Here is a 24,937-nt window from a genome sequence, read left to right as displayed (position 1 = left end):
GAAATATTGTTAGAAATCAGGATAATGGTTATTGCCTGTTTTATATTTTATATAAATGGATTATTTTATATTTCTTCAATATTAGATTTGTGAGGTTCATTAATTTTGTTGCTTGTAACTGTAGCTTTTTTATTGCTGTGTATTATTCCACTGTGTGAATTAATGTCCCATAATTTATGCATCCATTCTATGCATCCATTCTATCATTGATGGGCAGTTGTGTGGTTTCCACACAGTTTGAGGTCAATGTGAACAGTGCTGTTAACACACTGTTCATGTATTTTTTTTTTTTTTTTTTTTTTATTGGCTGTGTTCGGTCTTCGTTGCTGCACACGGGCTTTCTCTAGTTGCGTCGAGCGGGGGCTACTCTTCATTGTGGTGCTTGGGCTTCTCATTGCAGTGGCCTCTTGTTGCAGAGCACGGGCTCTAGGCACGTGGGTTTCAGTAGTTGCAGCATATGGGCTCAATAGTTGTGGCTCACGGGCTCTAGAGCGCAGGCTCAATAGTTGTGGCACACGGGCTTAGTTGCTCTGTGGCACGTGGGATCTTCCTGGAGCAGGGATCGAACCCGTGTCCCCTGCATTGGCAGGTGGATTCTTACCCACTGCGCCATCTAGGAAGTCCCTGTTCATGTATTTTGATGAACATATGTACACATTTCTTGTGATATATATAAGCCACCTGATCTTTAAGTTAAAATAGAAAGTGCTGTGCTGGTAACTTCTTCCTCTTTTGGCCCAGCAGTCCATCAGCTCTACTGGTCCAACAAACCATCAACTCTAACATGTATAAACTGCTTATTTCTCCTAAGGGGTATTTTTCTGGACCTCATTTCTTTTCCTTTTGTTCCTTTCTCAGATGTAATATTTGAGTTGTTTGGTATTTGTCCCTGCAAAAACTCTTCATCTCATCTTCAGCCTCTCATTTAACAAAAAGTCCCTTGGTATCTCATAAATACTTTTAAGAAGATTTGATATTTTACCCAGGCATTTTGAGTACTTTCAGTTGGGTGGTTGGCCTAGGTGTTTAGCTTCCCATATTACTGGCAATAGAATTCAGTAGAATTTAACATACATTTACTAATCACTTACTATATATGAAGCTGTCTTCAGGGTTTAGGGATGTGGTATTGAAAAAAACAGACAAAATCTCGACTTCATGGGGCCTACATTCCTAATCCATATCTCTACAAATATTCCTTCTGTCCCTTTCTTCCTTTTCTCCTTGTTTTCAGCTTAAATGTATGTTAGACCTCAGTCTTTTCTCAGTATCTTTGAACTTACCTTTTGCATCTGTGGTCTCATCCTGAATTCTGGATAATTTCTTCAGATAAATCTTCTAGTTCATTAATTCATGTAATGGAATCACGCATGTTTTCCCCCCTCAGTGAAACAACTTAGTTTATAAATACAAGTGTTTAAATCACTATTATTTTGTTTATATATGTACATAAATATGTGCACATGTGTGCAAACATGCATATATATCTATAATCTACCATTTAAAAATCCAACTTAAAGTATTTAAATGATGTATGAATATGCATTCTTCCTCATGATAAGAGGTATTCCTAGAGAATGTTACACAAACTGCATATGTTTGTGTGACAAATGCATGGCAGCCTCATTGCCAGTCACTACTTCTGAAGTTTTGCTTGTAGTAGGTTTGGCTACAACTGTGCATTTTTTTCTGATTGACTCCAAGTTCACAAAATTTTCATATATCTTGTTAAAAGTTTCTTTGCTCTGAAAATACGTCTTCTCAGATATCATCAAATCAAATATGGTAAACAAGGAATAAATAATCAAAGAAGTCAGTACAGTGTGTAATTTTATCCAAACAGAATTCACTTAATCCCTCTCTCATCCAGTTAAAATATCTTTTACTATGTAATGATGTTGCAGACATTTTAAAAAATAGCCAAAATCATAGCAAACACTGTGAACTTATTTAGCTAATAAAATGTGTTCCTAATTTCCTGTCCCCCACTACCAAGAGTCAAGTTTTTAGTTTTTTACTAAGGTTTTTCATATGTTTTTTGAGCATATTAAGATTCATCGCTTTATAATGCCTTTTAACAAGGGCATTTTCTCAGCTTGCCTGTCACTTAATGACCCCAAGTTAATTCATCGTAATGCTTAAATAAACTTTCTCTACTATTATGTGATCCTCACCTCTATCCTCAGGCAGTTTTGCAGTGGGCCTTAAGTAAATTCATATGCATGAAATTGATGGGTCAATGAGAATTTTGAAACATATTGGAAAACTATACAAATTATACTCCTACCAGTTGTATACGAAATTGTTTTTCTCCTTATATCCTTACCAACTCTGAGTTTTTTCAACTATATTCTTTTCTTTTTTTTTTTTTTTGGCAAATGCATTAACAAAAACCTTGTACTGATTTGTATTTCTTTAATAAAGAGTGAAACATGTTTTCTAGTACATTTATAATTTGGGGTATTTTTTACATTTAATTTTTTTCATATGGTAGTTCTGTTTTTAATTTTTTTTAATTTTTATTGAAATATAGTTGATATACAATGTTGTGTTCGTTTCAGCTGTACAGCAAAGTGATTCAGTTATCAATATATATAAATATACACTTTTTTAACACTCTCTTCTATTATAGGTTATTACAAGATATTGAGTATAGTTCCCTGTGCTATATAGTAAGTCCTTGTTGGTTATCTGTTTTATATATAGTAGTGTGTGTGCTTTAATCTCAGACTTCTAATTTATCCCTCCACCTTTTGTAAACATAAGTTTGTTTTCTATGTCTGCGAGTCTATTTCTGTTTTGCAAATAAGTTCATTTGTATTATTTTTTATTTAATTTATTTTTTATTTATTATTATTATTATTTTTTTTGGCCATACCATGTTGGCTTGCAGGATCTCTGTTCCCTGACCAGTGATTGAACTCAGGTCACGGCAGTGAAAGCCCAGAATCCTAACCACTAGGTGACCAGGAAACTCCCTGTATCATTTTTTTAGATTCTACATGTAAGTGATATCATATGATATTTGTCTTTGTCTGGCTTACTTCACTTAGTATGATACTCTCTAGGTCCACCCATGTTGCTGCAAATGGCATTATTTCATTCTTTTTTATGGCTGAGTAATATTCCATTGTATATATTACATTTAACTTTTAATTTATCTGAAATTTATTTAGTTGTTAAAAAAAAGAGGTATTGATCAACTTTTTTTCCCCCAGGCTTCTATTAGTTGTCCCAGTATAATTTATTGGATATCCTTTGTCTTCCCTGGATTGAAATGCACTCATATAGCAAGTGACCACATGTTCCTGGATCTATTTATGGATCTAGTCTATTCAACTGAGGGCTGTATTGTATCACTTACAGTTGTTTTATAGTAGATTTTAATATCTAGTATGCTAAATCCTCCCCCAATTATGCATTTTTTAAAACTATGCAAAAAACTTTATTAACTTTTGTTTCAAACTTTATTACCAGGCTTCTACAGCTTAATTAGCTGCAAAGAATGATTGTGTATAAGCAAAAACTGAAAAGAGCTGCAGCATCCAGGGGTCTTGGGCTTCAAAATATTAGCAACCTATATTTTATCAGATCCATGGACAAATTTTGAAAAGTAGTCATAATATAAAAGAGCAGCTCCCAGTAACTTCAAGTTTCATCTTCAGAAGTTGACTCAGTTTGGTTTGTCTCATTCTTGGATGCCTCAGCAAAATTCTCCGCAAGATCTGGAACTTCATCATCACCATCCTCTCCAGTAGCCAGCAGTGCTTTTCCATCCACAGGTTATTTTGGCAGAGCTTCGGCCAGTCTCCTTAAACCAGTCATACTGTCTGCACCAAGCTGGGTTAAGATGCTGGGTAGCATCTGCGTCAGCTGCTTTGTCTCAGCCTGGCCTATCACGCTGAAAGTGTTGGCTGCCACAGATGCTTAACTTTAGGGTTGTTAATCTGCATCCCCGTTCCTGGGTTTGTAAACATGTTCACTCTTCAATACCAGAGTTTTGTTTACCCCTAGCTTTCTTTAAGTTCTTTAAGGAAAAATGAAGTTTTGTTTGTTTTTTTAACAACCTGTTGTAGCTGTTCTATGAACCAACTTCTTTCTGCAAGCAGTTCCTTTCCCACCAGTGTGCATTTGTGCCTGCAGTTTAGTGAGTTTCTCCTGGTTCAGGATAGTTCTTTCATCTTGATGGAGTGGAAATGGGGCCTAGTGGGGGCTAGGATTGGCGCTCAGGGGGTCTCATGCAGACCAGCTGGGATTAGGGACACACAGAATACCCCCAATTATGCTTCTTTTCCAAATTTCCCAAAATATATATTTTTAATGAAAACTTTAGAATCTCTTTTCAAGCTCCCCCTAAAGTTGTAATTTTCACTGTGATTACACTGACTTTATAATTTAGGAATGACCAACATGTTTAGAATATTGAGTCTGTCTAAACAGAAACAGGTGCTCCTCTCCATTTATTCTGTCATCTATCTAAAATTTTATAGTTTTCTTTATATAGGTCTTGCACATTTTTTTTAGGTTTAGCCCCAGGGTTTGTGTGCATGTGTCATTTTTAATAGGAATTTTACCTTTTCACTATATTTCCACTTTGTTGTTTGTATATAGGAAATTCTGGAAAGTTTTTTCCAATTTCCTCTTGTTTAAGTGGAGACTTCTGTGTCTCGTTCCACCCCTCTTCCCGCCCACCCCCCCTCAGTGGTAGACAAGAAAATTTATTTCTGTGTTTGGACATATAATATGTTTACTGATTTGAATAAAGCTTGTTTCATTAACATGTAATTATCCCCCCATAACTGTTACTAACAATACACTCTGTTGAATCTCACTCTGGTATCAAGTTCTCTTCACAATTCAGTCCAATTTCATCATCTTAAAAAAACACACTTATTGTGAAAAGGAGGGGGAAAAGGGTTAAAAAAAAGCTTCTCTGGGGAGTTCCCTTGTGGTCCAGTGGTTGACTTAGATTTCACTGCCATGGACCCGGGTTCAATCCCTGGTCCAGGAACTAAGATCCCACAAGCTGCGTGGTGCTGACAAAACAAAACAAAACAAAACAAAACAAAACAAAACAAAACAAAACAAAACAAAACTTCTCTGACTGCACCTTGTTTTATAGTTTTGATTTTGAAACCATGTGAACATTTCATATAATTAAAAAACTTGAATCAAAAAGGAAGAAGACTCCTACAAATCTGAAACAAATGGATACAAATACACCTTGGAATATATATAATTGATAGTATAAACCACACAGAAAAAAAATTATTTCAAATGATGTTAAAACTCAAAATTTAATGTATCCCCATGGTAAGTTATAACCTAAAGAGCAAAAAGAACCACAATGAAATATTCAGTTGCAATTGGTAGTTCTATTGTTAGTAATAATATTAGTATTGTTTCTTTTATTTTACACATAATATATATTATATGTATATATGTTATGTATATGTGTAAGCAAATAAGTAATCATGTTAGTGTCATTAGAACCAAGCTTTTCAGCGTGAAAGCAAAGAGATACAAATATAGTAATCAACCATTTAAGAGAAAAACTTTTAATTTTTCATTTGAATTGGAAATATCCATATGAATTCATGATTTAGTTTTCTTTCTGAAGTTCACGTTTCCAAGCTTTGTTTACTGAAAGGGCATAGAAATAATGACAGTCCAGTAGAAGTGAGCATCCCCAGTGCCTATCGTAGTCTCTAAAAGACATTTTCCAACAAAAGGAAGATGGGCTCCTTGAAAAACATGGCTAATTCTAGGTCTGGGGCAGGAAATGTACCAGATGAGCTTGATACTTTTGTTATGCCAGAAAGCAAGGATGTTACCAGTACCACTGGGATTGTGTGGACACAGGGGTCAACTTCAAGGAGTTCACATTGGCCAAATTTGGGACAATCTGAGCCTTGAATACTGCAATGTATTAAAGTATAACATATACAGGCGTACCTCATTTTATTGTGTTTCACCTAATTGTGCTTCACAGATATTGTGTTTTTTACAAATTGAAGGTTTGTGGCCATCCTGTGTCAAGCAAGTCTATTGGCACCATTTTTCCAACAGCATTTGCTCACTTTATGTCTCTGTGTCACATTTAGGTAATTCTCACAATATTTCAAACATTTTCATTATTATTATATTTGTTATGGTGATCTGTGATCCGTGACTTTTGATGTTACTGTTGTAATTGTTTGGGGGGCACCACAAACTGCGCCCGTTTAGAACAGTGAACTTATTCGGTAGATGTTGTGTGTGTGTTCTGACTGCTCCCCCCACTGGCCATTCTCCTGTCTCTCATCCTCTTCTCAGTCCTCCCTATTCCCTGAGACACAGCAATACTGAAATTAGGCCAATTGATAACCCTATAATGGTCTCTAAGTATTCAAGTAAAAGGAAGAATCCCACATTTCTCACTTTAAATCAAAAGCTTAGTGAAGAAGGCTTGTTGAAAGCCAAGACAGGCCCAAAGCTAGGGCTCCTGGCACCAAATAGTTAGCCAAGTTGTGAAGGCAAAGGAAAAGTTTTTGAAGAAAATTAAAAGTGCTACTCTAGTGAACACATGAATGATAAGAAAGCAAAACAGGTTGATTGTTGTAATGGAAAGAGTTTTAGTGGTCTGGACAGAAGATCAAACCTGCTACAACATTCCCTTACGCCAAATCCTAATCCAGATCAAGACCCTAACTCTCTTCACTTCTAGGAAGGCTGAGAGAGGTGAAGAAGGAAAAAAGTTTGAAGCTAGCTGAAGTGGGTTCGTGTGGTTTAAGGAAAGAAGCCGTCTCTATAACATAGAAGTGCAAGGTAAAGCATTAAGTGCTGATGTTGAAGCTGCAGCAAATTATCCAGAAGATCTGGCTAAGATAATTAATCAAGGTGGCTACATTACACAACAGATTTTTAATGTACATGAAACAGCCTTCTCATGGAAGAAGACTTTCATAGCTAGAGAGGAGAAGTGAAAGCTTGAAAGGACAGGCTGACTTCTTGTTAGGGGCTAATGCAGCTGGTGACTTTGAAGTTGAAGCCAGTGCTCATTTACGATTCTGAAAATCCTAGCGCCCTTAAGAATTATGCTAAATCCACTCTGCCTGTGCTCTATAAATGGAACAACACAGCCTGGATGACAGCACATCTGTTTACCATATGGTTCACGGAATATTTTAAGCCCATTGTTGAGAGCTACTGCTTAGAGAAAAAAGAAGGGTGCTTTCAATATATTACTGCTCATTGATAATGCACCTGGTCACCCAAGAGCTCTGATGGAGATGGACAATGAGATTCGTGTTGTTTTTATGCCTTCTAACACAACATCCATTTTTCAGCCCATGATTCAAGGGGTAATTTCAACTTTCAAGTCTTATTATTTAAGAAATTTGTTTTGTAAGGCTATAGCTGCCATAGATTCCTCTGATGAATCTGGGCAAAGTAAATTGAAAACCTTCTGGAAAGAACTGACCATTCTAGATGCCATAAAGAACATACATGGCTAATGGGAAGAGGTCAAGATATCAACCTCAACAAGAGTTTGGAAGAAATTGATTTCAACCCTCATGGATGATTGTGAGGGGTTTAAAACTTCAGTGGAGGAAGAAATTTCAGATGTGGTAGAAACAGCTAGAGAACTAGAATTAGAAGTGGAGCCTGAAGAGGTGACTGAATTGATGCCATCTCATGATAAAACTTGAATTGATGAGGTCTTGCTTCTTATGGAGGAGCAAAGAAATTGATTTCTTGAAATAGCATCTACCCCTGGTAAAGATGCTGTGAAGATTGTTGAAATGATAACAAAGGATTTAGAATATTACATAAACTTAGTTGATAAAGCAGCAGCAGCGTTTACGAGGATTGACTCCAATTTTGAAAGAAGTTTGTGTGTAAAATGCTATCAAACAGCATTGCATCCTGCAGAGAAATCTTAAGGAGAATTCATCTGATGCAGCAAACTTCATTGTTTCCTTATTTTAAGCAATTGCCCCAGCTACCCTCAACCTTCAGCAATCATTAGCCTGGTCAGTCAGCAGTCATCAACACTGAGACAAGACCCTGCACCAGCAGAAAGGTTATGACTCGCTGAAGGCTCAGATGATGGTTAGCACTTTCTAGCAATAAAGTAGTTTTAATTAAGGTATGTATATTGTTTTTAGACATAATATGCTATTGCACACTTCATAGACTATAGTATAAAGTAAGCATAACTTTTATAGGCACTGGGCTGGAGGTCTGAAGGGAAGACTCCCTTTTCCATCACAAATCATTATGATTTCAGGTTGTTTCCCTCAGTATTTTCCCTTGTTCCTGTAGGTTTGAATGAGTGTTTTTTAACCTGTGACCCATATCTTCAATTGAAAGTAAAATGAAAAAATGAGTACACGTTAGAAAAATAGTCAAATGAGAGTGCGGGCTTGGGGTGATATAATACATGCAATAAAAATGCCCCTTGAGAATGATAAAGAAAGCTTCATGAGCCTGGCAGATTTCAGACTCTGTAAGGATATCACCCAGAGGTCCGTGTCCCTGTTGAGGAACTTTGGTGTGTGAGAAGCTCTCTCTCTGTCAGAGGCAATGCTATGTAATCATTATTCCTGAGCAGACAGGTAGATGAAATTTTACCCTCCCACTTGCAGTTAGGTGGAACCGTGTACTTAGTTCTGGCCAACAGTATGTAAACAGGAATAAAATAAACCACTTCTAGACCTGGTCTTTAATGTGATTGAATGTAGTTCTCCAGCTCTTTTCTCCTATCAGGGAGACCTTGGATGACTTATATTCCAGATGGTGTAGCCATGGGTTAGCTGCTATTCTTAAAAAAAAAAAAAAAATCCTTTATAAATGCACAAACAAAAGCCCTTTCCTGAATTTTAATCACCCAACTATAGTGAGAAATGACGTTTGGTCTGGAATTCTAGATTCATATCAAGGCTACCAGTGCGTCACAAGGCCAAAGTTGTACTTTTTTGCAGGAGGAAGTGGGATGAGGGTAAGAGGAGGGATAAAGGCCGTGGAGAATGATAATCAAACAGAAGACATTTGTAGAGTGATTCATTGCTCTCCCAAGAGTTCAGAGGGATATCTTTGCACTTTAGCTTGCCCAGCTGAGTCACAGAATCACACACCTCATAGTTATATTAGTGACAGTGTCACAGTCTCCCATACTGTGGTTTCTAATAATGCACATGCTTAGAAGTTCAAGAGTCACGAGGGCTTTTAATGCTGAAATGTGCAACGGTGTAAAACTTCTGCACTGCCACCTTTGGGAAAGACATATTTAAGATGGCATGGGTGTGAGATCTTGAAAATATTAGAAGTTATAATAGAGTCAAGTTCAGTCATAGCACGTAATGGTTGTAAAGTGAATTTTTACTTTTGTGGTTATTTACAGGAAACAATATCCCAGCCAAATTTCTCTTGCCCCCAAAATTACTTTCAAGGTGGTTCTTTTTGCCATCAGCTCACATATGTGCAAAGGAATATAAATTCATTTTGATATAAGTTTAAGAAAAATGTTACTAGAAAAGGAATGGCAATTATTTCCTAGGATCTCATAATATGTTCCAAATACCAATATCAATTACCCAATTATTCTCTGTTAATGAAGTTGACTGAGAGTTGATATCAAATGTTCCTCCAGTTATAGAACACTGATTAGTCCAGAGGGGTAACTCACGTAGAATGAAAAAATTGTTAGGAACAGTAAAGTTGATATAATAGTGGAGACCCTTCGGTGTCTCCTTCAGAGGTATCAAGATTTACAATGTTGTGAAGTGAACAAGGACATAATTAATATGCTTTTAAAATTTAGAGAGAAAATTTGTCATTCTAAACCAACCATAATAATCACAACATTCAGATAATTCCAGAAACTTCCAAAATAGAGTGGCATGTAAATATGAATTTCCAGTATCTCTTTTGTCACATTGTAGGAGATAAAGAAACAAAGCATAATGCCACATGACCCAGGAAAAAATCATAAGTTATCAGTCTTCTCAGATTGACTGGCCTGGATGACATCATGCCACATATTTCTGGGATCTCAACTAGCAACCTTGCTCCACACAAGCTTTATAAATCAGTAAAAATTGCCCTGGATCCTACTGATTTGATGTAAAGTAAAATATTATTTGGTGGAGGAAACATATAGTGAAGAAGGTTGTTCTCTGAAATCCTGCTGTAATAAAAAATGGAGACTCATAGATGGTAAACAGTGTTTGAAAATATTTTGTCTTTGGGAAATGTAAAATAAACTCCTAAGGTGATAGTAATACAAAATGTTTGAGCATTTGTTATGTGATTGCTTTCTATGAAGCTAAGGTGAGCTCAAGTCACAGTGACTCCTGAGGCTAAAAGGATGGGTATATTTAGTGGTAGAATTGTAGTGGATTTAGTGGATTAATTCTGGTTGGTGGGCAAAGTCTTGGAAAGCACTTTCTCAAATGGTTTTTTGTTGTTTTCATTAGTAGCTGTACATTGTTAATAGAGTCTGATAAATTAAAATGATACCCTCTGCTTATTCTTGAGGTTAGTCAGACTTTACCTTTTTGTTGTTGTTATTCTTGGTGTTTTTGTTTTTGTTTCGGGTGGGGCACCATGCGGCTTGTAGAATCCCAGAGCAGGGATCGAACCCTCACCACCTGCAGTGGGAGTGTGGAGTCTTAACCATTGGACTGCCAGGGAAGTCCCTGTTGTTGTTTTTAAACTAACTAGTAGGCTTGTGTGTAGTGAGTCATTGAGTGTTATCCTGTAGATAACAGAGACTTAGTAGAAGAATAAACACGTGTGCTTGAATTAGGGTACCGCCTGCTGGATCCATTCCATCTCTAGTCCCTTCTGCTCCATGAGGTCACCGGGAGGTGAGACCAGTACTCATGGTCCAGAGCTGGGCTACACCCACCTCACCTCATTCAGCCCTCACTTGAAGCTACTGAGACTGATGCTTCTGCTTTTCCGCCACTTCTTAACATTCCCATTGTTTCTGTCTTCCTCTCCCCCGCCCCGCCCTGCCCCAACTTTCTGCCACCACTTCATTAGGAGACAAGTGTAGTTGAAGGAAAGTTATGTAAAAGCAGATGAGATTATCTGGCAGTGTATTGGAGCCAGAATGGTAATGGAAATTATTTCTGTAAGAAACAACATTTTAAAATTCAGTTACTTTGTTTTCAAATGTATTTTAATTAAATTTAATGTCATAATTGATTTTGATTTTGCATTTCTTTTTGTATACTCAGTGTCAGATTTGTGTGATTGATTTAATCGTTGACTAAAGAAAAAAAGTCACAAGGAATATATCTGTTTAAGTATTCTCAACTTTGAACCTGTAGAAAGGCTCAAAGGTAAACTTTATTGGAGTTTTGTCTTGCAAAGATTAAAAGATAATTTATTTTGCTTTCAACGATCTTATATATTAAGTATCTTTCTATTCTGCTAAAGAATTAATAAGCCTCATGAACAGATTTGGTGAAGTTAAGAATTTGCCACCTAGGGAATCCCTGGTGGTCCAGTGGTTAGGACTCCGCACTTTCGCTGCTGAGGGAGTGGGTTCAGTCTCTGGCCGGGGAACTAAGATCCCACAAGCTGCTCGGCATGACCAAAAATAAATAAATAAAATTTTAAAATTAAAAAAAAGAATTCTCCACATAATTCAAATAAAATAAGTTTTTGGCTTAAATGTTAACTTTAAAATGACTTTTAACTGTTCTATATGGTACAGTGGTAGTGGACACACGACTATGTATTTGTCAAAATCCATAGAATGGTATGCCACAAAGAATTAATTTTACTGCCCACAAATTTTATTTTATTTATTATTATTTTTTTAAACTCTTTATTGGAATATATTTGCTTTACGCTCTTGTACCCGTCTCTGAGGTACACCAAAGTGAATCAGCTGCATCTACACACATATCCCCATATCCCCTCCCTCCTGCAACTCCCCCCCACCCTCCCCGTCCTTGAGGACACGGGGCTGGGGTGAGGGGCAAAGGGGAAGTTGGGACGAAGTGAGAGAGTAGCATAGACATATTTACACTACCAGCTGTAAAATAGATAGCTAGTGGGAAGTTGCCGTATAACAAAAGGAGATCAACTTCATGGGAGATGCCTTGGAGGGCCACAAATTTTAAAAGATCAACTCGAATGGCAGGCAGGCGAGCCCAAGATGGAATGTAGGTTATGGCAAATAAATATAACTATCACAAATGTATAACATAACTGTACTGAAGGGGGTGGGGAAGAAAGGAGCTCACCTAAATAACTTTGAAAAGTGTTTTGATTAGATACTGTGCGGCCACAGACAAAAAGACTTGTATACAAACATCTAAGTGTGATTGGTAAATTCATTTATTACAGGGTATGGGTTACTAATTTTGGAACTACTTTACATATACACTAGGGTCGAATATATAAGTAAATATATTGTAGATAATGAGGTTTCTTACTGTTGGAGAACTTGCTGTTGTGTTCTTTGATACTCCTCCCTCCAGAAGGTGGAGCTGAATTCCCCTCTCTTGAAAGTAGGCTGAACTTAGTAACTCCCTTCAAATGAATAGAGTATGGAAGAGAAAAACAATAACTTCACATTGGAGACACCTGATAGACACCACCTTATCCAAGTAATCAAGATTAAGAATATCAGTCATTAGACAAATTGATATTATGTGTGCCCTCTGATAGGCTGTGATAAGAAGGGCACACCACTCTGTGATATTCTTCCCCCCAAATCTACAACCTCAGTCTAGACATGAGGAAGCATCAGACAAACTCAAACTGAGGGATATTCAGAAGTGTCCAGGTCATGAAAAGCAAGGGAAGAATAAGAGACTGTCACAGAAGGTTGTCATAGAGGATTGAGGAGACATGAGAACTAAACACAAGGTAGTATACTAGATTTGATCCTTGGACAAAAAAAGGGAAATCCCAATAAAGTCTATAGTTTAATGTTTTGTGCTAATGTTAATTTCATATTTTTGATCATTGTACTATAGTTATATTAGATGTTAACAGTAGGGGAAGCTAGTTGAAGGGTATACAGGAACTCTGTATTTGCAGCTTTTCTGAAGATCTTATAATTATTTCAAAATAAAAGCAAGCCTTCTGAAAACAGGATTACATATAATTTTTGAAAACCATTGAATTTTAAATTTTTTCTTCAGGTAATTTGCATTGCTTTACTTTTATTCACTCAGCATATCCTAAACCAAACAGATTGTCCTCTTCCTCTCTTCCAAACCTGCTCCTCTCCTGTGTTCCTGTCTCTGTAAATGGTACTACCATGTTCTCTCTCGGTTGTCCAACCAGGAAATTGAGAGTCATCCTTTACTTTTCCTTCTCCCTCACTTTGCAATGAATTGATCAACAATCCTGAATATCTCCTTCATATTCTTGAATTCTGTTGTCTTGTTTGTCTTCCCTCATAGATTATAATCTCCCTGGGAGCAGGGCAGTCTTCCTTGTGTGCCATATGTTCCATATGCAAGCACGCAAAAGTTTTGCTAATTTGCTAAATGAGAGGATGAATGCGTATTTCATTGTCTCTTGGTATTTAATGATATTTTCACATCCCTTTGTATCTAGCGTAGTGGGATGCATTCATATGCCTCCTTTATTTATTTTTAATCTGTGGTAACTGAGTTTTGGAAATGAAGTGTGGCCTCCTCAGTAACAGAAGTTTCACTAAGTCCAATTTGATGTTCTGATGACAGAAATCAGTGAGATTTCAGAGAATCACAGAATATCTGAGCTAAAGAGACTTGTGAATGTCATTAGTGCAAGTGTCTCATTCCATGAATAAAAACTTTGAGGCTTCAAGAGGCTAAGTAGTTTGCCAAGTCCTAGCAGAGGGGGCATTTATTTCTATGTCCTAGAGAATCTGGAAGAAGGAGGAGAGAAAAATTAAGGAAAATTATAGCATCAGACCCATCATTTTATACGTCTTTGAAAGAAGTGGGTAAAATAAATAATAAATAATAATCATAAAGAATTTGTCTGTTCATTCCTATGTAGAGATTTTGTTTAAAATACACCCAGCATCTTTTTAAAAAAATTTTTAAAATTAATTAATTTTATTGGCTGTATTGGGTCTTTTTTGCTGCACATGGGCTTTCTTTAGTTGTGGTGAGTGGGGGCTACTCTTCACTGTGGTGCGCGGGCTCCTCGTTGCCGTGCCTTCTCTTGTTGCGTAGCATGGGCTCTAGGCGCGTGGGCTTCAGTAGTTGCGACACATGGGCTCAATAGTTGTGGCTCATGGGCTCTAAAGTGCAGGCTCAGTAGATGTGGCACATGGGCTTAGTTACTCCGCGGCATGTGGGATCTTCCTAGAGCAGGAATCAAACCTGTGTCCCCTGCATTGGCAGGTGGATTCTTATCCACTGCACCACCTAGGAAGCCCCCATGCAGAGATTTTATTCTATAAATTCTTTTAAAATTTAATATTTGGGGGAAGCATAAACATGAAGTTGCTGATTTTTTTGTGAGCTAGTGTCTTCTTTCTTTCTTTCTTTCTTTCTTTCTTTCTTTCTTTCTTTCTTTCTTTCTTTCTCTCTTTCTTTCTTTCTTTCTTTTTGACTGCGTTGCACAGCTTGCAGGATATTAGTTCCCTGATCAGGGATTGAAACCAGGCCCTTGGCAGTGAGAGTGTGGAATCCTAAGCACTGGACTGCCAGGGAGTTCCCTAATTTTTTTTTTTTTTTCTTAAAGAAACTTAAGCTCATGAGGTTCTCAGGGACTTGGACACTAAAATAGGCAAGAAGGAAAGGATACATAAATGGGGAGAGGGTGACAGCAGGGAGTGAAGGAGGATGATTTAAGAGAAGATGATGTAAGAGTATATAAAATTGACCTATATGGGTTCTTAAAAGACATTCAGGCTACTGATGATTGGAAATTAGTAGCATATTAAATATTTCCATACTGTTGCTCACTAACCTACTCATATACAGCAACTTGTCAAGCATCCCCTATGCTATCTAGGAATCCAAAGGCTTTTTGTAGCTTTGCTTGTTGGATATTTAGACTTTTACTGCTGCTACTAATATAAACCCAATGACAAAGATAAGTAGGAGATCCAGTTTTTTTCTCAAAAATTTTTTTACTGAAGAGAAAATTTAATCAAAAGGATTATTTGATTTTCTTTTTGAAATGAGAGAAAGAGAAGCCCTTGAGCTACACAGCTGAAGACAGAATTTCATCTAGTAATGGGGCATGAAGAATTTTGCCCTTGAAAAGAAATCGATTCATTTATCCATTCATGAATGCATTTGTTTATTCATTCAGTAAAAAGTTGAGTGATGTAGTCATTAAGTGATTTAACCTAAGAGACTTGAATAATAAGTAGGAGTTAGTAAAGCAAAAAGTTAAGTTTTATGATAAAAAAAAACACAATGTCATTCTCTTCCTTAAAACTTCCTATGGCTTCCCACTGCACTTAGAATAAAGCTCACATTCATTTCCACAGCCAAAAGTCCCTACATGATTGAACCTCTGTCTGTGTCTCCTACTTCATCTCTAACCACTCTCCACCTACCTTTGTGTTTCTTGATTATATATGCCAAGCTAGTTTCCACTTAGACTAGAATGCATTCAGTATGCCTCTTTCATTTTTTCTTTAAATCTTTGGTAATCAAACTTCAGACAATGAAGTACGACTTTCTCGTTAATTCTTCCCTCTGCACAGAATGTTCTGCTTTCCTACTCCCCAATCTTAAATCTGATGTCACCCTCCAGAGATGCCTTTCTTGACAACTTTATCTAAGCAGCCTTTTCCATAATAACTTATCACTGCCTGCAGTTATCTTATTCATTTATTTGCTTGTTTGTTCTTGTCTGTTTCCCTTTACTAGCGTACAAAGTCCATCCAGGGACTTTGTATGCTAGTGAAGGGACTTTGTCCTGTTCACTCCTGTACCTCCAGTCCCTAGAAGAATGACACATCATGGGCATTCAATAAATAATACCTAACCTGCAAGATGAGATTTGTTTGTGAAATATTAAGCTCATTGGTACAAAGTTGGTGCTCAACACACATTAAATTCCTTTCCTACCCACTGATGAGACTCACCAGTTCAGTCCCCTGATCAGCAAATATCACACACATACCATCTGTGATATAGAGGATATTGCATACTTTTATTCAAAAACACACAGTAAAGGAATAAAGACAACATGTGGGGTATTCTCTTTCTGCCCCTCCTAGTCCACTGTTTGCCACTCTGCTCTGCATTCCTAGAGCACAGGCCTTTAGAACTGCTTCGAAGGATTCCCTTATTGTCTGGCATCTGAGTGGGTTTGGTACGATACCAGGGAGGTACAATCAGGAGATCAGAAAAAAGAGAGTGATATTCTCTTGACTGAGTTCCTTTACTGAAGGCTTCAGGTTTCTCTCTTTCTCTCCTTTCCTTCCTTCCTTCCTTCCTTCCTTCCTTCCTTCCTTCCTTTCTTTTTGCCACGCCTTACAGCTTGCGGGATCTTAGTTTTTCCGACCAGGGCTGTGCCCCCTGCAGTAGTAGCTTGGATTTCTAAGCACTGGACCGCCAGGGAATTCCCTGGAGGCTTTTTTTCTGTTGGGCAGTCCTTTCCTAGAGTTTTGTCTAGGCTGTGTTTAGTTTTCCTTCATGCCTGGAGATGTTACATCTCCTGCTGGTCTTCCTTAACCCTGCCCACACCTTTGTTAATAGTCCATTAGAAACTCCTCAGTCATTGAGGAGTGCCTCCCTCAAAATCGAATACCCATCTGTTTCCTGGTAGAACTCTGACTGATGGACAGAATGAGAAAAAGTGGGCAGAATTAAAACACGGCCTTCAGCAACACAAAAGCAACAAAAATAAGAGCCATGGAGTGACTAGCACTAGTGACGGGCCAAAATATGCAAGTTCTGCGGTCTCCTCTTTCCGCATCTGTGGATCACTAGCACCTGCAGTTGGGTCCTCTAGAAGTAAATGCTGAAACAGAGTTTAGGGATCAAGGGATCAACACCTGTGAAAGGAAGGGGGAGATGGCAGGGTTGGGCAGAAGGGAAAGTCAAACTCCAATCAGGCTCTGCAAAGCCTCAGTCAACTCAATGGGCAGCTCTAGAGTGAGAAGTGCCTGTCAGAGTGTCCCACATTAGGCTGAAAGGATCCTGCCTTTGTACTTGCTCGTCATTTATTAGCTACATTCACTAGATCATTTAGGAAGGGGTGATCTTGGGTAAGGTGGCTCTTTGCAGCTGAGGCAGACATGGAAGTAGGTGCCAGCCGGAAGCTGCCAACTAACTGCACTCCCTGCAGCTGGGTAGAAAGTCTTACCTTGAAGATGGGTAGGGGGGCCATCTCCATGTCTTCCACACCAGTTTGATCCCAGTCTCTCCTGGGCCTCATCTCTCACTGTGTGCCTGTCTACCACGGGAACTGTTTCCAAAGTCTCCATTCTAGAGTGCCCCCTCCCTAGTAAGAAACCCCCCAGCTTACTTAGTTCAACTTATCCTAAGTACCTTCTACAGTACTCCCTCCTTATCAATGGGGGATGTATTCCAAGACCCCCAGGGAAAGCCTGAAACCACGGATAGTACTTAACCTTATATACACTATGTTTTTTTCCTATACATATATACTTATGTTAAAGTTTAATTTATAAACCAGGCTCAGTAAGAGATTAACAACAGTAACTAATGATAAAATAGAACAATTATAACAATACAATGTAATAAAAGTCATGTGAGTGTGGTCTCTCAATATTTCTTATTGTATGAATTTAATGCCTTTTCCATCTTAACTAAGCATTTATCAGACTGTGGGCATAACTTTTGTGGTTTGAGGCATGATAGCAAACCTAGCACGGATTTCTTTTTCTTTCTTCACAATCCACAGAGAGTAGATTCATTCTTATCTTAGAGCTTAACAACCTCAGCATATGACTTTTTTCTTTCCTTATTAAGTTGAGAACTTTCGCCTTTTCACTTAAAGGAAGCGTTTTAGGGCTTCCCTCTGGCATATCCTGATTGCCAGTATCACTACTCTGGTGCTTTTGGGCCAAAGAGCACATGAAAAGATGCTCAGCATCACTAATCATCAGAGAAATGCACGTCAAAGCCACAATGAGGTATCACCTCACACCGGTCAGAATGGCCATCAACAAAAAATCTACAAACAGTAAATGCAGGAGAGGGTGCAGAGAAAAGGGAACCTTCCTACACTGTTGTAGGAATGTAAATTGGTACAGCCACCATGGAGAACAGTGTGGATGTTTCTTAAAAAACTGAAAATAGAACTACCTTATGACTCAGTAATGCTACTCCTAGGCATGTAACTGGAGAAAAGTATAATTTGAAAAATACATGCACCCCAGTGTTCATTGAAGCACTATTTACAATACAATAGCTAGGGCATGGAAGCAACCTAAATGTCCATCAACAGAGGAATGGATAAAGAAGATGTGGTACATATATACAATGAAATATCACTAAGCCATAAAAAAAGAACAAAATAACGCATGTGCAGCAATATGGATGGACCTAGAGATCGTCATACTGAGTGAAGTAAGTCAGACACAGAAAGACAATTCCACTTGCTTATATGTGGAATCTAAAAAAAGGGTACAAATGAACTTATTTTAAAACAGAAGTAGAGTTGCTGATGTAGAAAGCAAACTTATGGTTTCCAGGGGATAAGGAGAAGGAGGGATAAATCGGGAAATTTGAGACTGACATATACACACTACTATATATAAAATAGATAACTAGTAAGAACCTACTGTATAGCACAGAGAACCCTACTCACTACTCTGTAATGACCTATATTGAAAAAGAATCTAAAAAAAGAGTGGGTATATGTACATGTATAACTGATTCACTTTGCTACACACCTGAAACTAATACAACATTGTATATCAACTATACTCCAGTAAAAATTAAAAAAAAAAAGTAAACCAAGGACTACCTGAACACAAGCACTGTGATACCTTAACAGCCGATCTAGTAACCAAGGAGGCTACTAAGTGACAGGTGAGGTATGCTGGACAAAGGGATAATTCATGACCAAGCAGGAATGAGCAGGACAGCACAAGATTTCATCACACTACTCAGAACGGTGCACAACTTAAACCTTGTGACTCCTTTTTTTCCAGAATTTTCAATTTAATATTTTCAGACCTTGGGTAACAGAAACCATGGAAAGTGAAACCGTGGATAAGATGGGACCACTGTAATCAGGTTTCTCAGTCTTATAACTTGCCAAAGTAACAGGCAGCTGGTTGAAGAAACATGTTCCCACTTTAGGAAATCTGAGATACTAAGAGAAAAAATAGTGCTATATAGTATCAGAAATAACCACCAAGCAGTAGAAGTGCAGCATTCATGCTTATGTCTGTATATTCTTATGGAAAGGGTTGCTTTGTGATATTACCTCTAAGATACTGAACATGTGTGGCTTTGATGATTAATTCTTTAGCTCTGTGCAGTAGGTACTCTTTATCTCCTGTGTGGTTTTTGAAGAAAGCTATAGGCCTTCCAAATCAGTATTCTTACCATGAAATCTTCCTCAGCAGTAGTAGTATATTCTAATATTGACACAACACTTGAGTTGCAAAATGCATCAGCCATTATATAATGTCTGACTAAGTTAATGTGACTGTGTTTATAGTGAAAATTGATACCTTGTTTTTTTTGGCCACACCACAGCAGCTTGCAGGATCTTAGTTCCCTGACCAGGGATCAAACCTGTGCTCCTTGCAATGGAAGTGCAGAGTTCTAACCGCTGGACCACCTGGGAATTCCTGATACTTTGATTTCTTTAACTTAAATGTTTTTATCTCTTTCATGTACCACTTCTTATCTGGATCTGTTAGAGACAGTTGACATTGTGCTACCACATTTTCAGATATCTTGTTAGAATGTATTTAAATAATGATCTGAACATAAAATGAGACCATTTGAGTGCATTAAATAACAAGAAAGTGGGAGCATTTCTAGTAGGAGCAAATCTCTCCAAGCTGGTATCTTAGGCAAGGATTTTTCTCTTGTTTTTGTGGACTCAAATAGACAGGCAAATTTAAATTTATCTGGGTTCTTCTCTCTTAACTTAGAACACAATTAAATTAACTAGTTCAGAATTTAGCCATAATATTTTTAATATTGAATACAAAAAAGGATGAAGTACATTAATGATTAAATATTCTTGATTTGATATTAGATTATGTAACTAATTTTGTGCCAAAAATTGAAGCTGAAGAGCTAATTGTTCTTTGATGTCTTTGACAACAGTTTATAGATTTGCGAAAGTATTCAAGAAACGAACCTATACTTTTAAAAATAAATAAATAAACAAACTAATTAATTGTCTGCCTTGGGTCTTCGTTGTTGCATGCAGGCTTTATCTAGTTGCAGCAAGCGGGGGCTACTCTTCGTTGTGGTGCACAGGCTTCTCACTGCGGTGGCTTCTCTTGTTGCAGAGCACAGGCTCTAGGCACGCGGTCTTTAGTAGTTGTGGCACGTGGGCTCAATAGTTGTGGTTCTCAGGCTCTAGAGTGCAGGCTCAGTAGTTGTGGCACATGGGCTTAGTTGCTCCTCGGCATGAGGGATCTTCCTGGACCAGTGATCAAACTCATGTCCCCTTCACTGGCAGGTGGATTCTTAACCACCAGGGAAGCTCGAACCTACGCCTTTTTGAGTATGCATGTGTACAGCTGTGCAGTGCTCTGATTGTAAACCAAAGGATCCTCAAGCCCATGCTCTATCATATTCTTTCTGAGGATGTAAAAATCTTTGATCTCAGAGAGCAGGCTTCCTACTAATTACTGGTTCTGGAAAACAAACAGAAAACACACGTCTTTGGTTTTTTTTAGGGCTTTGAAAGCCAACAGTCTTTCACTTAAGCTTGCTCAGGCACTAGAGGGGAGTGTAGTGTCATACAAGTGCTGCACTCTGCAAAGCATGTGTACCCTGGCATGCCCAGACACTGGGAAAAGGTACAGCAAGAAAGGGCTTAGAAAAATATTTCCCCAAGATTGAAGTAGGACAACCCTGGTTTCCAAAAATCTGCTGCAATCTAGTGTTTCACACAAAAGTTCCCAGCATAGGGATTTGATCCCTTTTAAGTGATGATATCATGCAAATAATTTGATTTTCAAAGCCTTATTGTTATTTTAAAATGATATATGCTCACTGATTTTTAAAAAGAAAGTCAAACAGTAGAGAAAAATACGAAGAAGAAAGTGAATATAACTGGAACTGACACGATATATTCCCACCATATGGGGGAGGGTTATTTCAGACACCTCTCTCATTCTCTGTCTACATACAGAAATATGCATATGATTTTAAATACATAAAAAGGTATTGTACCTTCTGTTTCTGGAATGGTATTGTTGCACATGGAGTAGACATCTTTCTGTGGCAGATGGCTTGATTCTTGGTGGTAAAGCATAGTGGTTGTGGGTAGGAGGAGTCACAGAGCCTAGGTTTAAATTTCTTCTCCACTCATTATGTGACATCGGGCAAGTGATTTAACCCATCTCTATGTGCCTCAGTTTCCTTATAATGCAAAAATGGGGATGATAATATTACCTACCACAGAGAATTGATGTGAGAGTAAAATCAGATCACATGATTGTTTAAGACAGTACCTGGAACATAATAAGTACTTAATACATTTTAACTATCTTAACTAAATATAAGTTTAAACTTCATGGTAACACTGAAGGTTGTTAAAATATGAAAGTGAAATATTTTTTCAAATAACTTTCATCATGATAGTCCCAAACCATGCTTTTAACATAAATTATTACTTCTTCTGCATATAACTATATCTCCACCGACACTGGTATTTTCACGCAGCAAATACTACGTACTTATTGACTAATCTACCTGAAGTCTTTAACAGAAGGAGATGAACTACCATTTTGTGGAGGCCTGTTAAGAATTGTTTTGTGGAACGCAAGGTGCCTTTAAGCAAGAGAGTTTTACGTGGGCTGGCTTTACAAGACATGACTCCAACTAAAAATCCGTTAATTATTAAACTCTTATGTATAATCTGGATACCTGACACTGCAGATACTGCAGATTGAGGACAGAGAGTGTTTGTCCCTCAAGCCTAAACACTGATAGAAAAATGTAGTTATCAAGGGATTTAAAAACCCCAAACCTTTTCCTTTTATATTTAGTAAAGAGTGTGGGTTATCTCCTGTTTTTGGCTGGCATATCTAGCGCCTAAACGATCAGTTTAAACCTTGTTTGGCCTTCCTGCTTGTTTTAGCATGGCGGATCTTGGAGTTCACAGAATCTTCCTTTTGGTCATTTCTCTGACAAAGTGTCTGGAGGGCACAAAACTGCTGGCAGACCTAAAAAAATGTGGTGACTTGGAATGTGAAAGTAAGTTGCTTTTCTTTTTTTCCTTCTTTTCCTTTTGAAATGAGGCTCTGAAATGATATAAAGTGTTATTGTGGACATGCATGATAAAAATGAGCATTAACGTCATTGGGAAATGTTTGTCATTATAAGGCACAGTACACTGTAAAAAAGGAAATGCTGGAAGCAAAGCATTTTGTGATCATTTTTAATGTAAATATACAAAGGGGCAAAAATCAGCCTGATGGATAAAGATATAAGACATTTTCAGGATATTAATCCAGATCTCAAAAACTAAGTAGCACTTTTACAATTTTTTAAGGTAAATGTAATTGATTTGTATTAAAAAAGATATCAAGCCATTTGATAGTTATTTTTATGAAGCCCTTACATTTTTTAGTTTCTGTTTCACAATCAGAAGTTTCTGACTCTCATGCTTTCTTTTTTTTTACTTGTTTATTAATTTTATTTGAAATGATTCTGAAATTGACATCAATATGTTTTCCTCTCATAAGTTTTCTGACTGTTTTTATTTCAAACTGTCATGATTTATTGTCTAAATTTTATCAAATATTAATCATTTCTGTGTTCACTTATGCAAAAATATTGAAATCAGTGTTAGGAGTACATAATTTAATTTATAGCTTTGAATATTAAACTTCCTTCTACAAAGAGAAATTAATTTTCATTTTATTGCTTAAGAACTTATTTTCTGAAATTGGCATTATGGTACAAAATGAATAGCATCCCAATATATTAGAATTGCTTAAAATTGTTATATCCCTCCAGTATGTGAGAATTATTTCTAATTTGCAACATGTAAATTAAAAATGCAAAATATTATTAGTATGAACATAAATGATTTAAAAGTAAATTTTTTACAGGTAAACATTTTCCTTAACCATTTGGATATGTAATTTAATATATAGAGGTTTACTAGATGATGTAAACCTATAATTATCATAACAATTTTTTTTTCCTTCTTTATAACCTCATTTTAATTTCCTTAGGGCTAGGCACAACCTCATTTTAGTTTCCTAAGGCTAAGAAAGAGAACATTCAAATTTATAGTAATTTTGATAAAAGTTATTTTAACTTTAATTGCACGACAAAATGTTTTACATATGTCAGTATGATTATAATAGTTACTATGGTAACTTTATGTGTTGAAGGGCTAAATCTAGCATATATGGTTATGGTCTTTCACAGTTATTAAGGGCGTATTATGTGCTGGGTCTGGGGGATGAGGGATGTGTATCTAGGAGGGATAAAATGAAATGTAAGATAAGTTTCTGGTCCTCCAGGGATTTTCATTCTAGTGAATGATGACAAGACAGGTCAATATGAAACAGTAAATAGTGATACAACATAAGGATAATAGGTGATATTGAAATTCAGAGAGGGGGCAGAGTATGCTGGACCAATTACGGCTGTCTCATAGGGGAAGTGGGATATGAATTGTCCATGAAGAGAGACTAATGGGTTTCTACAGAGGCTTAGGAAAAAACAGAAAGAAAATCTCAAGATACGGAAGGCAGATGTTGCAGTGAAAGGAACGTCATTTCAAATCTGGCCTCACCGTTTACCTGGTGTGTGACCAACTCTTTGAGACTTCATTAAAGGCTCATTTGTTAGTCTGAGATGAGATTATTTACCTCATAGGTCTGTTCTGAGGATTTAATAATAACAATAATAAAAGGTATGAGAGAGCTTATCGTGATGCCTGGAATATAGTAGGTGCCAGGAAGAAAACTAATTATCTTTCCTTCCCTTTTCTACTGTGTGTTTTTCTCTGCATGTTTACATAGCCTTAATAAGCAGAGTCTTAGCCATAACAGATTACAGAGGACCTGACTGTCGATACCTGAACTTCACTAAAGGAGAAGAGATATCTGTTTATGTTAAACTCGCAGGAGAAAGGGAAGATTTGTGGGCAGGAAGTGTAAGTATCTAATCTTATAAATTGAATACAGAATAAATGACCAGCTTGCACAAGGATGCCTGGTGTTCATCTCTAAAGGAACTTTAAGAATTTCAAAGTACTTTATATGTATATTAAAAACACAACATATGTAAACAAACAAACAAAAATGGTCATGTTCAGTGTTGGCTGCAGAATTTCTATAAAAGTGGCTTTGGGGAAGCCAGTCTGGTTGGGATGAAGACTTAAGAGTGCCTTGAAATTATTTTTACATAGCATGCATAGTTTTTGAACTTAGATTTTATATTTATTTGGAGAGACTTTAGAGGTGCTGATGGAGATATGGTGTGACTAAGTAATCCAAGCCATCCCTTGGTGCTACCAATGGCCAAGGTTAAGAGAGACTGGGAAGTTTTAATTAATTAGATTAAAGGACATGTCTTGGGAATTCCCTGATGGTCCAGTGGTTAGGACTCCGCAATTTCATTGCCAAGGGAGCAGTTTCATTCCCTGGTTGGGGAACTAAGATCCCGCGTGGCCAAAAAAAAAAAAAAAAAAAAAAGAAAAGAAAAAGAAAGAAAGACATGTCTGAGGGACAGAGTCGCTATTGAAGAGATCCTCAGAAAGATTAGTAACCTAGGGAAGCGAGGTATATGAGTTTTTCATGGGAAAAAAGAATAACTGAGAGAGACTTCTATTTGGC

General features: G+C 37.2%; 1 protein-coding gene and 1 pseudogene across 1 annotated transcript in view; one reads left to right on the top strand and one right to left on the bottom strand.

The window, feature by feature from the left end:
* Positions 1 to 3,648: 3,648 nt before the first annotated feature.
* On the bottom strand, positions 3,649 to 17,401 carry LOC130844565 (transcription factor BTF3-like; annotated as a pseudogene).
* A 4,625-nt stretch (positions 17,402 to 22,026) lies between these two features.
* The window catches only part of MIA2 (MIA SH3 domain ER export factor 2), a 95,930-nt gene continuing 93,019 nt past the window's right edge, over positions 22,027 to 24,937 (top strand). The window contains exons 1-2 of the mRNA XM_057721427.1: positions 22,027 to 22,337; positions 24,122 to 24,255. Coding sequence (XP_057577410.1) covers positions 22,223 to 22,337; positions 24,122 to 24,255 — 249 coding nt within the window. The 5' untranslated portion in view covers positions 22,027 to 22,222. The remainder of the gene's footprint in view (positions 22,338 to 24,121; positions 24,256 to 24,937) is intronic.

This window comes from Hippopotamus amphibius, chromosome 2 (genome assembly GCF_030028045.1).
Source record: "Hippopotamus amphibius kiboko isolate mHipAmp2 chromosome 2, mHipAmp2.hap2, whole genome shotgun sequence".
Lineage (NCBI taxonomy): Eukaryota > Metazoa > Chordata > Mammalia > Artiodactyla > Hippopotamidae > Hippopotamus > Hippopotamus amphibius.
The sequence above is the reverse complement of the archived record's forward strand: the minus strand, read 5'-3'. Positions and strand labels throughout refer to the sequence as shown.